At 39.4% G+C, this 15,834-nt stretch overlaps 1 protein-coding gene across 1 annotated transcript; it reads right to left on the bottom strand.

The window, feature by feature from the left end:
• Positions 1–12,888: 12,888 nt before the first annotated feature.
• On the bottom strand, positions 12,889–14,883 carry LOC306642892 (M-phase phosphoprotein 9-like). Its single transcript, XM_079108710.1, is given in 2 exon segments — positions 12,889–14,599; positions 14,601–14,883. Coding segments are annotated over 2 exon segments (1,743 nt in total). The 5' UTR covers positions 14,696–14,883; the 3' UTR covers positions 12,889–12,951.
• Positions 14,884–15,834: the final 951 nt, after the last annotated feature.

Here is a 15,834-nt window from a genome sequence, read left to right on the forward strand (position 1 = left end):
TTATTAGAAAAGAAATTGTGGTTTGTGAGTCCATGCAAAGGTGGGACATGTTGTAAGATTTTTGTTTGCATGACATTAAAGAAGGAGGGGTCTTGAGGACAAGAAAACTGAATTAGGAGTAAGAACTTGTGCTTCTGAGTGCTATGTAACTATTCAACTAAGGGGAACTCAACAAATGCTGAGCACAAGATGAAAGAGAGATGAACAAAACAGGCACAGAAACAAAACCCCAGGAGGCCATATTAATAGTATTTATTCATTTATTCATTAATTAATTTAGCATTGTTCCTAGTTACATGCCTATTGTGGACCAAACACTGAGGCTTTAAAGATGAACAAGAAAAAGTGCCTCTTTACCCCCAGCAAGTGGCCTAGGGAAAAGGGAAGAGATTCCACATTCTCATTTCTAATCTAATTCCAGGAGACTGACATTCTGCACCTCCTTTCACAGGCTTCTCTCTCCCCCTTCCTTGGCCCGTCCTAGTCCTGTCCTTTTTTCTACCAATCACCTTCACACAGCCTTAGCTGAACTAACTGGGCTCAATGTAGACATTCTTCTTTTTTTTTTTATTAAAAATCATAAATTTACATAGGGCAATGTTGTTTGATTCATTCTGCTATTTTTTCCCTTCCCCCCACCCCTCCCACCCCTCTTTTCCCTCTATACAGTCCTTCCTTCCTCCATTCTTACCACCCTCCTTATCCCTAACCCTAAACCTAACCCTAACCCTAATGCTAACCCCACCTAACCCCCTTATATGTCCTCATCCACTTATCAGCAAGATCATTCGTTCTTTAGTTTTTTGAGATTGGCTTATCTCACTTAGCATGATATCCTCCAATTTCATCCATTTGCCTGCAAATGCCATAATTTTATCATTCTTCATGGCAGAGTAATATTCCATTGTATATATATATGCCACAGTTTCTTTATCCATTCATCAACTGAAGGACATCTAGGTTGGTTCCACAATCTGGCTATGGTGAATTGAGCAGCTATGAATATTGATGTGGCTGTATCTCTGTAGTATGCTGATTTTAAGTCCTTTGGGTATAGGCCAAGGAGTGGGATAGCTGGGTCAAATGGTGGTTCCATTCCAAGCTTTCTGAGGAATCTCCATACTGCTTTCCAGAGTGGCTGCACTAATTTGCAACCCCACCAGCAATGTATGAGTGTACCTTGACATTCTTCTTGCAAATAAGAATATCTTGACTGGTACTTCCTCTCCCCACCCCAGCTTCACACCATCCCTGGGGTATTAAAACAATGCAAAAGTATTTAATAATAAGGAAAACTATATATACTTAATCTGTTCTTCTAGACATTCTGAACCTTAGAAAAGTTAATTTATCATATTTCCAGTGTGCAAGTCTGTGCACTTGTCAACTTTTGTATGCACTTTCATGGGGTTTATTGATTTTCCATCATCGTTCCCAGATCAAGAGTCCTAATTCTAAAATACTATTTATCCCTGAATTTTAAAAGGGATCAGATTCTAAAAGGCACTGAAGTTACCTGAAAGATTTTGTACTTAATCAGTGGAGTAAGATACTACTGAAGATGTTTGACCTAGGATGGGCATTCTTCGATCAGTCAAAAACCCACTAAGGGTTGTTACAGAATCCCAGGCAAAAGATTCTGGTTGACCTCTGAAGAATATAGGCGAGAAGGGTGATAAAAATGTCTAAAATTAGATTGTGGTGCTGGTTGCACAAAATCTATTTGATTGTTCACATTAAATGTGTGACTATTATTATTATTATTATTTGAACTGGAGATTGAATGTAGGGCTTTAAGCGTACTAGGGAAGTGCTCTACCACTGAGCTGCATCCTCAGCTGCCTCTGCTTTTTTCCTAAATTTTAAATTTTGAGACAGGGTATCACTCAGTTGCCCAGGCTGCCCTCCAATTTGTGAACTCCCTGCCTCAGTTTCCGAGTAGCTAGTATTATAGGTATGAGCCACCACACAAAGAAAAATGGGTAAGATTTACAGTATACTAATTACGTCTTTTTTTTAAGTTGTAGATGGACAGAATATCTTTATTTTATTTATTTATTTATTTATTTAGCTGAGAATTGAACCCAGTGCCTCACACGTGCTATGCAAGTGCTCTACCACTGAGCTCCAATTCCAACCCGTGAATTATATCTTAATAAAAAAAAAAAAAAATTTAAAGGAGATAGCTGGGTGTGGTGGTGTGAGTCTGAAATCTCAGCTACTTGGGAGGACAAGGAGGGAGGTTCTTGAATCTGAGACCAGCCTGGGCAACTTAACAAAACCCCATCTTGAAACATAACACAACAAAACAAAAAGCAACAGATTAAAAAAATAAAAACTCCTGCACCCAAAATAAAAATAAAAAATCGGTCTAGCAAAATCCCATTGCTGGGTATATATCCAAAAGAAATGAAATAGTATGTCAAAGAACTATCTTCACATTCATTGCAGCGCTCTTCATAAAATCCACAAAATGAAGTCGGCTAGATCGTCCATGGATGAAGAAGAAAGAAAAAGTGGTTTGTATGCAAAATAGAATACCATTCACCCTCAAAAAAAGAAGAGAATCCTGTCATTTGGGACAACATGGATAAACCTGGAGGACATTATGTTAAGTGAAATAAGCCAAGCACAGGAAAAAAAAAATACCACAGACTCTCACTCATGTGTGATATCTAAAAATGTCAAACTTATAGAGAGAGTAGAGTGGTGGTCACCAGGGGCTGGGGTGGTCAGGGAAAGGGTTTGAGAGATGTTGGTCCAAAGATACAAAATTTTAGACAGGAGAAATGAGCTCAAGAGATCCATTGTACAACATGGTGACTGTAGTTAGAGCTATCCATTACAGTCTTGAAAAATGCTAAGAGTGTAGATTTTAAGTGTTCTCACCACAAAATGGTAAGTATATGTTAACTAGCTCAATTTTGCCATTCCAGAGTGTATACATATTTTGAAATATATACGATTTTATCAACTTAAACCATTTTAATAAAATGGAACTAATGCCACTCTCAAAATTTAAAAAAAGAAAGAAAAAGGAGAAATATTATCTGCCATCAGTACAATCATCAGTACATCAGCAAATTTTCCACACAGCTATCTTATTCACAAAGATCTTTCAAACATTCAGACATCGGCATGTCAAAAGTCAGGAATATCATTGTTTAGAGAGCTTTTCTAGGGTTTCTTATTTCGGAGAGAGGAACCAAGCTGGATGACACTATTATTTTCAGATTTTCTAAGAATGCAAAGTGGTTTTATTTTATTGCTTGCTACAGAATGTGATGTGCTTAATCAGAGCGGAAGCAGAACAAAGTGTTGGTTTTGCTTTTATACAAGATTCGTAATGAAACAAAGCACATGGAAGGGGAGGGAAGGACCCAGGGAAGGATGGGGCAGACCATCTGGAGGCATAGGGTTGGGTGAGTGTGGCACGTATGTGAGGCAAGCAGCAAGTGTCAACTATAATTAGTGCTCTGTCAGCCCTGTGTCATCACTTAGGTGTGCCACAGGCCTCTGGAAGCTACATTGCAGTCTGGTCAGTCATTTCCAACCTTTGGTTCAGGCTCCAAATGAAATGTTGGTGAAGAATCTTTGTAGTACTCCTTGACTTACAATGGGGTCATGTTCCAATAAATCCATTATAAAATGAAACTAATTATAAAGAATTTTAAGTAAACAGTGCATTTAATACACCTAACCTACTGAACATCATAGCTTGCAACACAGTACTCTGTAGTCTGTGTTGCTTCTCATGATTGCTGGGCCCAGCCTGGAGAGGACCATTTGGTATATCTCTCTAGGGCACTGGTGCATGCCTGTAGTCCCAACTGCTTTGGGAGGTTGAGACAGGAGGATTGTGAACTCAAGGCCAGAGAGACCCTGAATTAAAAAAAAAAAAAAAAAAAAAAAATTTTTCTTTGAAGTATACTTTCTACTGGATGCAAATTTCTTTGGGTCATTGTAAAGTTGAAAAGTTATAAGTTGAATTAGAAGCATTGCTTTCTTATTGTTCTTGACTACCTCCTCTCAACCTCAGTCTGCAAGAGAAAGTATTGGAGAATTTTCTACTTGTCTCACATATCTGTTTTATCAGGCATGAAATCAGTCTCTTTTGAAGAAAGCTGACATGAGGTATTATAGTTTGGGTTAGCCAATCTATCATTTATAATATATATGAACAGATTTTATATGTTCATAAAGATGAGCATTGATAGGGTCTTCAATTCTCTTTAAATTATTTTTGAAAAAAATAAGTACAGCAGTCTCAAAACTAATTTTAATTATAAATTAAAGTCATATAGGATCTCTGTTTGAATTAAATTTCATTGAATACAATAAAAAGAACCCACAGAAAAAAAATTAAAAGTCAAATTATGTTAAATTGGGGATCATCTGCACTTGGAGAAGGTAGAACTGAAAACTCAAGGTGTGGGTGTTTGGTGTGGAAATCCTACAGAAATGGTTACAGAAAAGTATTGTGTAGCTTGAAGATCACCTCCCTTAAGATCTCACAGCAAAACAACTTGGAAGCCTCAAGCTTTATCCCATGGCAAATAATAGGTAAGGTATATCCAGGCTTCTCCAGAGTCAGTCTGTAGGAAATCACTAGCTCCTACAACAGGCAACAGAAGGAGAGTTTGGGCATGGGCTCTGAAGAACAGATAAGACCTTGAAGCCCCAATCTTTCTGGGACCTTTCTGTTGCTGTCACCACCAGATACTTTAAAAAAGTTTTTCTCCCCTTTTGTGAACACAGATCTTAATTTCCGCAGCAAAACAGAGAGCCTACTGGGGTATTCAGACTGTAGAAGGAATAAGAATAACCTGTAATATGTGTTTATATATTCTAACTTTCATGCCCATATATTTTAAATTAGTCAAGTATGGGAAAGGGAATTAATATTTTTTAACAACTTTTATGTGATTCTAATGGCGATAGTCCAAACACCCTGTTTTGAGAAACTTGGACCAAGGGAGACAAGCAGGATGAGTAATACAGACAAGAAAATAGAAAGTCAGGTGTGGTGGCAAATGCTTGAAATCCTATTGACTCATGAAGTTGAGGCAGGAGGACTACAAATTTGAGGCCAGCCTGGGCAATTTAGCAAGGCCTTGTCTTTAAAACATAAAAAGGACTGGGGATGTAGCTCAGTAGTAGAGAGCCCCTGGGTTCAATTCCTGGTACTGCAAGGAAAAAAAGAAAGAAAGAAAAAGAAAGAAAGAAAGAAAGAAAGAAAGAAAGAAAGAAAGAAAGAAAGAAAGAAAGAAAGAGAGAGAGAGAGAGAGAGAGGGAGGGAGGGAGGGAGGGAGGGAGGGAGGAAGGAAGGAAGGAAGGAAGGAAAAGGAAGGAAGGAAAGAAACTACATTCTGTATAATTCTGTCATTTGGTAAAAGGCAAAACTGGGGAGACAGAAAAACATCAATTTTTCAGCGGGTGGGGAGAGGGATGACTAGGGAAAATACAGAGGATTTTTAGGACAATGAAAATACTCTGTAGGGTTCTAGAACAGTGGGTACATGCCATTATACATTTGTCCAAACCCACAGAATATAAAACACCAAGAGTGAATCCAGTATAAACTATGAAATTTGAGTGATTATTATGGACCAGCAAAGAAAGATTTCTTAATTATAAAAAAATGCCCCATTCTGGTAGAGGCTGTGCATGTGTGTAGACAGGATATATTAGAAATTTGTATCTTTCTTTCAAGTGTTTTTTTTTTTTTTTTTTTTTTTTTGGTATTCAGAATTGAACCAAGGGGCACTTTAATACTGAACCACATCCCCAGCCCTTTTATTTTTTAAAACAGGGTCTTGCTAAGTTGCTTAGGGCCTCACAAAATGGTTGAGGTTGGCCTCAAATTTTCTATCCTCCTGTCTCTGCCTCCCCAGTTGCTGGGATTATAGGTGTGTGCAACCACGCCCAGCCCTTCCTTCCAATTTTACTATGAACTCAAAACCAAACTTCAAAAACAAAAGGTTTTTTTGTTTTGTTTTGTTTTTGGTGGGAGGAAACTGGGAACCCTGAACTCAGGGTACTTTACCACTGAACTACATCCCCAGCCCAGTAGTAAAATACCACCCCCCACTCCGGCCTTTTTCATTTTGAGACAAGGTGTCACTAAATTACTGCATTTGGCCTTGAATCTATGATCCTCCAGCCCAACCTCCCAAGTGGTTGTAGTTGGGGTTACAGGTACACACCACCACCATGCCCAACTTAAAAACAAAGTTGTTGTTTTTTAAAAAAGAATAGATGGGTAGTCTGATTTACAAAATATATCTGACTTATTTTCAGCTTTGAGCCCTTATGGTCAAAGGGCAGAGAGCATCTTCCCCTAATAATCAGTAGTATCCTCAAGCACATCCACATTATTTTAAATGTAGTCCTAAGACAAAGTCCAGGAGGAAATAGATGTTCCTCCTGTGAACTGAGTTTCTATTTCTCATCTAGGTTTCACTTTCCTAAAAGAGAACTGACCTCTTCCTGGAAAACTGGATACTCCTACTGATCTTCCCCTTACAAGGCAGTTGGGCCTGTTACAGAGTTTAGCACGCAGCATCTCCAGGAGAGATGCATAGACAATATAGCATGTAGCTCTCTTAGTTATACATAACCATACACATTATAAACAATAAGAACAGTGTTTATTTTTCCCATTTCTCAAAGTCTGTCCTTTATAGTTCCAAAAGCCTTCATCAATAGTTAACTCAAAATGGACTTTGCCAAGCCCAGGCCTGTTCTTCTACTTAGTTCTCTACCAGCTTGAAGTGACTATGACTTCAATAATTGCCCTTCTGCTGTCTCATGAGACTTAGCTCGATACTTCTAAAAGGTGATCTAGAAGAGAAATACATCTCCAAGGGAAACAATAGGTTCGTAGGAAGAACACTGCCTAAATCACATTGGATACTCTTCTCCAAGAGAAACAAGCTTCCCCATTCTTAATTACAAATATATGAAATGTAGACTTTTTCAAGCAAATTGGAACAAAATATGCACAAATACTCTCAGTTTTCATGTTTTTGTACTTCAGTTTTATAGTAAATGTTTCCTGCTTCTACAGCTGTTGGGTGTGTCCCTCCTCCTGTTCCTGTGATCTAAACCTAAAAAAAGGCTTCTCAAAAAAAGAATAAAGAAGTTAAAGCGATCACAAGTTCACACACACACATATGCATACACGTACACTCACACAATTTATGGGGTGAACATTTTAGGTTCCTAGATCCATAAGATCTCAACCCTTCCCATTTTAAAGAATACTTTTGCAATACTAAATTTATTCAACCTTACTGCTTTTATGGAACAAAGGGAAGTTTATACTAAATAGTATATCGCCTCCAACTTTGCAAACCTAAGAGAAAAACTGCTTGCAATTCAAAGTCAAATTCCTCAAGGTGTTCTAGCTCAAAGGCAACCATAAAGGGAAGGAGAAGTACGAAATTTCTAACACACAGTGTACTGGTGGTGTTCCCTCCCCTTATTCCTACTCTTCTCACATGTTTCACAGGGGAGTGCTTCCATGAAGAGTTCAGGAAACAGCTAATGGGTATTCAAGGAAGGTTCACCTTAGATATTTCAACTATTGCTCAGTGGTCATCTATACTGCAGTTGCAAAAACCAGCAGTCTCCTCTTAGAAGAAACTCACATTAAGTTCCATTTCTCTAATAAGCCCCTCCCACTCCATCTGACTGAGACATCCCATGACCAATTTGTCCTTGCAACAGCAAGTTCAATAAACAACTAGTTTCTGAGTCTGATGTGGTTTTTCCTTTGGCTACTTGGCTTTAACTAGCTTCTGTTAACTCTGGTTGGTTTCTTAATTCTCAGAGTGTCTGGCCCATAGAATTAGAGTCCCTTGACTCTCCTCTTAGAAGCCACCTTTCCTCATTTGCTTGATGGAATAGCCCAAGTTCCCTTTCTTTGCTCCCGGATAGAAGTTTCCTTAAGGGAAGACCCAAGGACAGGCTGTTCTTGGGGACCAGTTGCCCAGTTACTCTCCAATTTATCCACAGATTGAGAATATTTGGATTTGTTGCTCTCAGTATCCGCCCCTTGCTTGCTACCTTCCAGGTGTTCCACCTGATATGTCAGGGACAACCAGCCTTTCCCCTTCTCCACGGCTAACTCCTTTTCCAGCCTGATTTCATTCTTTTCTTCTCTCCTGAAAATGGACCATTTCAAGTAAATAGCTATTTCACTTCTTCATATTCCCCTTCCAGGAGCAGAGGCATTAAGATTGTAGGTGTGGAGATTAGAATTCCTTTTCCAGGTTTTATATGACTTGGATCTTGCCTAGAAAACCAGCTCAAAAAGACCTCTCACCTGGGTACGGTGGTGTGTGCATATAATCCCAGAAACTCAGGAGGCTGAGACAGGAGGATGGTGAGTTCAAAGGTAGCCTCAGTAATTTATCGAGGCCCTAAGCAACTCAGCAAGACCCTGTCTCTAAATAAAATACAAAGAAGGTCTGGGGATGTAGCTCAGTGGTTGAGGGTTCAATCCCTGGTACCAAAAAAAAAAAAAAAAAAAGGAACTTCTCTCATTTTCCCTACTCTGAAGTTGGCAGAAGATACCTAGGGAGTCTAATATACAATTATTCTATTTATCTCCCAATTCAGTGGATTATTTTTTTGTGTGAGCAAAATGAAGCTTCTTCTTTAAGTGTCCAAATAACTTAGTCTTTAATGCTTAGAGAATAGACACTCTTTCTATGTCTGAAGCTGAAAGATAAAGATGGAATAGTTTTTCCCACAGTTCTACCCTTATGCTAGGACCCTGCTCTGGTTTGTATCCTCTTGTAGACAGAGTACCCCAAAAGTTCCCCAAGGTGGACTCATTTCTACTAGTGAACAGATTGGGTTCTTAGCACGGACATCTTCCTTCTTTCTCGGGAGTTGGAAGAGCTGTCAGTGGAGAGCTACTCATTACCCCACCCTGCACCAACAAGGGACTGTCACCTCCCCCTCAGAGGCACTCCCTCAGGGGCCTTCCCCATCCTGCTAAGGTCTGGTGGGTGGAGTCTCCTGCTTGAGCTGATATCTCTCTCCCTGGTCAGAGGTTGTTAGGTCTGCAAGGAATAGACTACTCCACTATCATACCCCTCTCACCGAATAGTGGTGCCGCTTGCCCTCCACAGACTTGATAAGAGCCATTTTCTCATCCTGCATTAACCACATTCCACTGGCCCCAGTACACGACACCCTTGCTCAGTATGCCAACCTTGGAAACTTCAGTGACCAAATCCTAAGAAGTTGACAGGACTGTGGTTGACAGATCCTTTCCCTCAAGTCATGTTACCGTTTGGCACATTACTTGGAGCCCTGCCTGACTTCCTGGATGCCTTGCTAAATTGTTTCACAGTCCTTTTTGTTGATTTCAACTTGTTCCCCTTGGGAATCTCTTTTGCCTATTGAATGGGTAGGCAAGTCATCCCAAGTGACATCCCACAGAGAAAATCCTTAAAAAAAAAAGGCGGCGGGGGTCGTGGGTGCGGGCAGGGGCTATATTTTATATAGCTCAGTGGTAGAGTGCAGCATGCTTGGCATGTGTAAGACCCTGGGTCTAAGCCCTAGAACCGTTAAAAAAAATTAAGAAGCTAACTCAAAAATTAAAGAGGAAAAACCAGCCTAATAAATTGAAGCAAAGCAGAAGTCAATTAGTAGAAAAAAAAAGCGAACATTTATCCAGTTAGAAAATGGAAAGAAATATTGTTAACACTAATTTAATAGAGAAATCATTAGCTACTTGATTCTAGGAAAAAGGAGAGTTCAAATAAGCAAAAATTCACATTTTTAAATTTTAGTAATTTGCATAAAAATTACTAATTCATATATTATGTTTTTATTGTTTCCCAGAACCATGTGAAAAAAATCACAATAAATTACTTTTGTTGAGTTCTGTGCAAACCAATTTGACAAACTGGATTAAATAAAAGAATATAAAGATAATATAGTTCCAAATCTACAGAAGATATTAAAAACAAAATCTTTAACTGAATTCTGTAGAAGAACCAGGTAAAGTCAGGTGTAATGGTGCATGTCTGTAATCCTAGCAACTTGGGAGCCAAGACAGGAGGATCAGAAGTTTAAGGCCAGCCTCAGCAATTTAGCAGGACCCTGTCTCAAAATAAAAAAATAAAAAGGGCTGGGGATGTAGCTCAGTGGCAGAGCACTCCTGGGTTCAATCCCCAGTACCAGAAACAAAACAAAACAAATTAAAACCTAGGTAAAGTTGTCAAAGAACTATGCGCATAAAAAGCAGCCCACTCAGGTGGGAAATTCCACCAAATTCGAAAATCATATTATTTTAATATTTTTATGTCATTCCAGAAATTTTTTTTCTTTTTTTCTTTTTTTTTGCAGTGCTGGGGATTGAACCCAGGGCCTTGTGCTTGAGAGGCAAGCACTCTACCAACTGAGTTCTATCCCCAGCCCCCAGAAAATTTTTAAAAAGAAAAGTTCTTTTTTCTTTGAAGTGAATATAATATTGATACCAAAACCTGATAAAAATTAAAAACTACCATACCACTGAGCTTACTTATTATGACTATCAATGCAAAAAATAAAGTTCAAATAAAATATTAAGAGAATTCAGCAGCATATTAAAAAATATACAGCCAGGCACAGTGGCACATGCCTGTAGTGCCAGCTACATAGGAGGCCGAGGCAGAAGGGTCACTCAGGTCCAGAAGTTCAAGTTTGTGGTGGGCTATGCAGATCAGGTATTCACACTAAGTATCAGTAGTGGGACAGTACCTGTTCATAACCAGTGTACTCTAGCCTGGGCAAAATGGTGAGGCTCTTTCTTTTAAAAAGGGAATGCAACACCATTATCACATAGGATTTATTGTAGTGAATAATTATGTGTTAGGAATATAATCATACAAATTATTTAGAGAGAAAACTTACATAGCAATGTCATAGATGCTTAAAAGTCATTTGATAAAATTCAACAACCATAATAAAATGAGGAAAAATAAAAGGGTGCTTCCCTAACATGATATCTATCATTCAGCACAAAAGTTGTTATCGTGATTAATGGGACAACACTTGAAGCATCATCACTAAAATTAGGAAAAATCAAGAATGGCCTCTCTCATAATTATTATTCAATGTTCTATTTTATCAACTGGGCAAGAAAATTAGACAAAAGGAAATTGGGAATATAAGTAAAAGATGTAAGTAAAGCTATTACTATTTGTAGGAATTATAATTAGAAAACCCAAGAGATTCAACCACAATGTAACTTGAATAATAAGATTCATAAGCTGGTGACAAATTGGATAAATATGTAGAAATCAGTAACTTTAATATATATAAACCACAAACAGAAAATAGAATGGAAGATACATTTACAATAAGATAAGACACCTAGGAATAACCTTAAAATATGTAAGACTTTTATGAAGAAAAGTTAAGAAACCCAATAAAGGCTTTCAACAAAAAGAAAAATATGCTCAGCTGTCTTTGGGTCTCCCCAGCTGGGTGTGGTGGCACCTGCCTGCAATCCCAGTCACTCTGGAGGCTGAGGCAGAAGGATCCCAAGTTTGAGGACAGCATTGGCAACTTAGTGAGACTGTGTTTTGAAAGGAAAAGACACATCTGGGGATGTAGCTCAGGGTACAGAGCTACTCAGTGTAATCTCCAGTACCAAAAAAAAAAAAAAAAAAATCTAATTTGTAAATCTGTTATTGCAGGTCTTCCTAGAAGACTTTGGTTTGGGGCTGGGGAGATAGCTCAGCTGGTAGAGTGCTTGCCTCGCAAGCGCAAGGCCCTGAGTTCAATCCCCAGTACCGCAAAAAAAAAAAAAAAAAGACTTTGGTTTGTTAACCAAGGCAGGATTAAGTGTGTCAGAAAGTCTGAAAGAGCTGTCCAACCACAAAGCAACAAAGGGGAAGGAGAGGAAAGTTGGGTGAATGTCTCATAGACTGCTGTGTCTTCTGAGGAAGGTGTGGGAAAGCTGTAGTGGAATTTAAAAAAAAATTTTTTTAGTTGTATATGGACACAATGCCTTTACTTTATTCATTTTTTTGTGGTGCTGAGGATCAAATCCAGTCCCTCATACATGTGCTAGGCAAGTGCTCCACCACCGAGCCACAAAACCAGCCCCTATAATGGAATTGTTGAGCCAAAGTCAATTTGCTGCCTGCAGGCAGGAGGTCTGTGAGGCACACTTCACCCACACATATCCACTTCACACAGACTCAGGGCACAGCTCCTCCACGGGCGTTTCTTGAGAGAGATGAGAGTGAGCTTAGCAGGAAGAATGATAGCCTCTGCTGATCTCAGGGCCACCGCTGCCATTCATCATCTCTCTCCTCCATTTTCTACCCCAAATTCCCCTTACCCTCAATTACCACCTGGGCTTACCTGGTGCTGTGACTCAAACTTCATGAATACTTTTCTGATTTGGGTTTGCTCTACTTGTTTGTTTAAAGTCACAATGAGGCAAGAGCAGACTAGAAGTGCTCATTGGACTACCTGGTTCTGCCACCATTGTACCAAAGCATGTCTAGCTTCTTGTCAAATAGGGTCATTTGTCTCTGCGATGACGGTGGCTCCTTTACTTTTCTGCTGTTCTCCAAGCACACGGAGTCCAAAGTATTATGGTGGCATTTGTAACTGGTAGCTGTAACTGGCAGATTGATGGTAACTTGACTGTGTCTCTGGGCAAGAATATGTCTACTTTGTGAACAGGACCTTCACTCCTGCAGTTTGGGAATCACAAAATCCTCAGTGGATCACTTGGATTGATGTTATATGAAGCAACTCTTGGTTCCACTACTCGATTTCAACCCCCACATATTTTTTTTTTTTTTATGATTTAGATGATTTATCTTAAAAATGCTATATCTCTTTAAAATTTTATACATTACTAAGGTTCAATAAAAATCATTCTCATCATTCAATCAGACATCACAGAAAATCTATTAATATTACAAGCCATCACTGAAATACATACTTAGACAATATCACGGGATCTTCCAGGGAAGTCAATGAAATGCATTCTGGGACACTGCTGGCTGTACCTGGAAGCTGGGCCTGACTGACCCAGGCCGACACTACCATGACAGTGTTCTCTTCATCTACAGTGTTGACCGAGATATTGTTACTAGTAATAGTGTACACTGAAGGAAATGTGGAACTGGTCCTACTTTCGCTTTGGAATGCATGATTCTTCCAAGAGTCCATTGGTGAAGCTTTTGCATTTGAAGAATATTTGGGGAACCCAGATAACTGAGAAGTGATATTGCTTGCTTGTGAAAATGAGTCGATGTCAGAGTGACTAGACACACTTGGTTCCAGAACAGAGTCTGGTGAAAAGGATATTCTGTCATCAAGAGCATTCAAAAAGCCATGTGTTTGAATCCCTGAAATTTGCTGATTTGGCTTCATATGCAACGTCGGATCTAGAGTAAGGACCTCTGGTAGATGATTTGGGTTGGAAGCAGAAGTGAGATTCCTCTCAGGTAACTGCTTGTTTTTCCTTTGCTTTTTGTGATAAATATCCTTCAGTGATCGGAGCTTCATCTCATTACTAGTATTAGACTGGCTTGGTGAACCATCTGTGCAGGGTACAAACATCTTCTCCAGACATTGAGGCAGACAGTGATACATGTCCTTCTCCTCCAGCTTCCAGTAGGTCAGTCCTGTTCCTGAGTCCGACATCGACGAGTTTGGGTCTTCGTCTGGTTTAGTGAGGTAAAAAGCACATGGGTGCGCGGCAGCAAAGTCAGACTTCTCGGCGGGAGGTCTCTTGCTCTGCTCACTCCCTGGCTTAGATCTTGGACATCCGTCTTCTACATGTGCTCTCTTGGGTTGGTTCTGCTTCAGCCTTTGTGCCCACGATGTTACGGATCTACTATCTGCTTTTCCACTGTATACTTCAGAAATCTTATTTTCACCTAGAAAATTATGTTCAAATTCATCAGGAAAAGTATCTTCCTTTAAGGATTCACAAAACTCTTCAGGAGTCTGTGTGTAAAAACTGTCATTTCCTGTGCCATCCACAGGTGAATCTGTCTGCACGCCAGGTGCGGAGTACTGTCCCTCAGGAAGGCCTGTGTGCTCCATGAGCTCTGTGGGGTCCTTGGATTTGCAGGTGTTCAGTTCTGAGATACAAAAGGTGCCATAGCCACTGCTCACTGAGCTGCTGTCCACATTGCAGTCTGGCTGGGATGTGGACATTTCCTGCTGCGTCTCAGGCTCCTTAGACTCAGGAAAACTAATAACAGATTCATTTCTTTCACTATTTTCAGAAAAAAAAAAAAAAAAAAAACCCATCTGACTTTCTGAAGATAGGTGTTTGCTTGAAGGACTTCTATGGCTGGAAGCCCAAGAACCATTATTGATCTGCAATTTGACTAAGTTTCTGATCTCCTCTTGTATACGTTGAATTTGGTTGTGGAACTGTTTCTGCTGAGCAACTATCTGTTGTTGGCATTGTTTCTCCACCAAATTGAACAGCTGTAACCACCTCGTCTCACAATTTTTCCAAAGTTCCGAATCAGTCTTTCCACTGTTCTGTAGCTCTTGCGTTAAGGAGTTTAGGAATTCAGCTGTACCTTGAATGACCGATGTTCTGGTCTTCCCTATTAGTAATTAAGCTCAGTCCAAGAGAATGGGGAGAATTTTTGATATCAGATTCTACAGCTTTTTGTAAGGTTTTCACCAAGTCAAATTCCTCCATAGTGTACAGAAATTGTTATACTCTCTTATTTGAAAATATAGGCTCTTTCACTGTTTGTGGAAACTGAATCCGGGTCATCTTTAGACGCTTCATCGTCTACCGGCATTTTCAGTTGCTAACATTCAGAACTGTGAAATATCCTGAACTTCTTGAGAGTCTGGCTGCCGCTCCCCCTGCCGAAGTCAGGGTCGGCCCCCCACATATTTTTGTTACTGGGGACACAGCCCATATAGAGGTCTTTGATTTTAAAACTGGGTTGTATTTTATAAAAACATTTTTTAGTTGTAGATGGATACACATCTTTATTTATTTTTATGTGGTGCTGAGGATTGAACCCAGTGCCTCACATGTGTAAGGCAAGTGCTCTATCACTGAGCTACAGCCTCAGTCCAAAAACTGTATTTTGCAGGATGGTATCCTTTGCCTTCAGATAGTTCTCCAAACATGCATATCATTTGCACCTTTAGAAGTCTGCTCCAGCCATTCTAGGCCAGTGTATGATAGTCAGTAATCCCATTGTCATGGGTTCACTCCTACATTTCTTTCACTGAGCAAATGCTATATTTGTGGAATTCATTGCATCTGGATAAGGCATATCTCAAGCCCCAGATAATGGTGAGGGTTGAGATTCTATAGGCACGAAAGGGCATCTCTATTATTATTTTTAACTTAGATTCTTAAATATTTCTTTAAAATATATTTAAAACTATGAATTTTCCTCAGGGTTCTACTTTAGTAGACCTGAACTGTCTTGGGCAGCTTATTTGTATTTTAGTAGTATTCCATGTTTTTACATATAGTGCTTTCATTTCCCATAATAGGGATCTATCCTTGTGAGGATAAAATGCTAGTCTTACTAGGATGGAAAGACTCATGTAGTCAACTTGCCATCAAGTGGTCATTTGGTCTCTTTAAGGAATAGTACTGATTAGAGGCTCAGTGTTAGTTTCAGTTGCAGACAAGATGAACATTCAGAAGTAGCAGTCACTAGATCAATCTTGTTAAATAGGAATCCTTGCTATTGGGCATACATATGACTTCATTTCTGACAGCATGGCTATGCAGGTACCCATTATATCAATTTTGATTAACTTCAACTGGCCGATTGATTTTCTCAGTGCCTCTTCTAAATGTTTTCT

Source organism: Sciurus vulgaris, assembly GCF_902686455.1.
Source record: "Sciurus vulgaris genome assembly, chromosome: 13".
NCBI classification, from domain to species: Eukaryota; Metazoa; Chordata; class Mammalia; order Rodentia; family Sciuridae; genus Sciurus; species Sciurus vulgaris.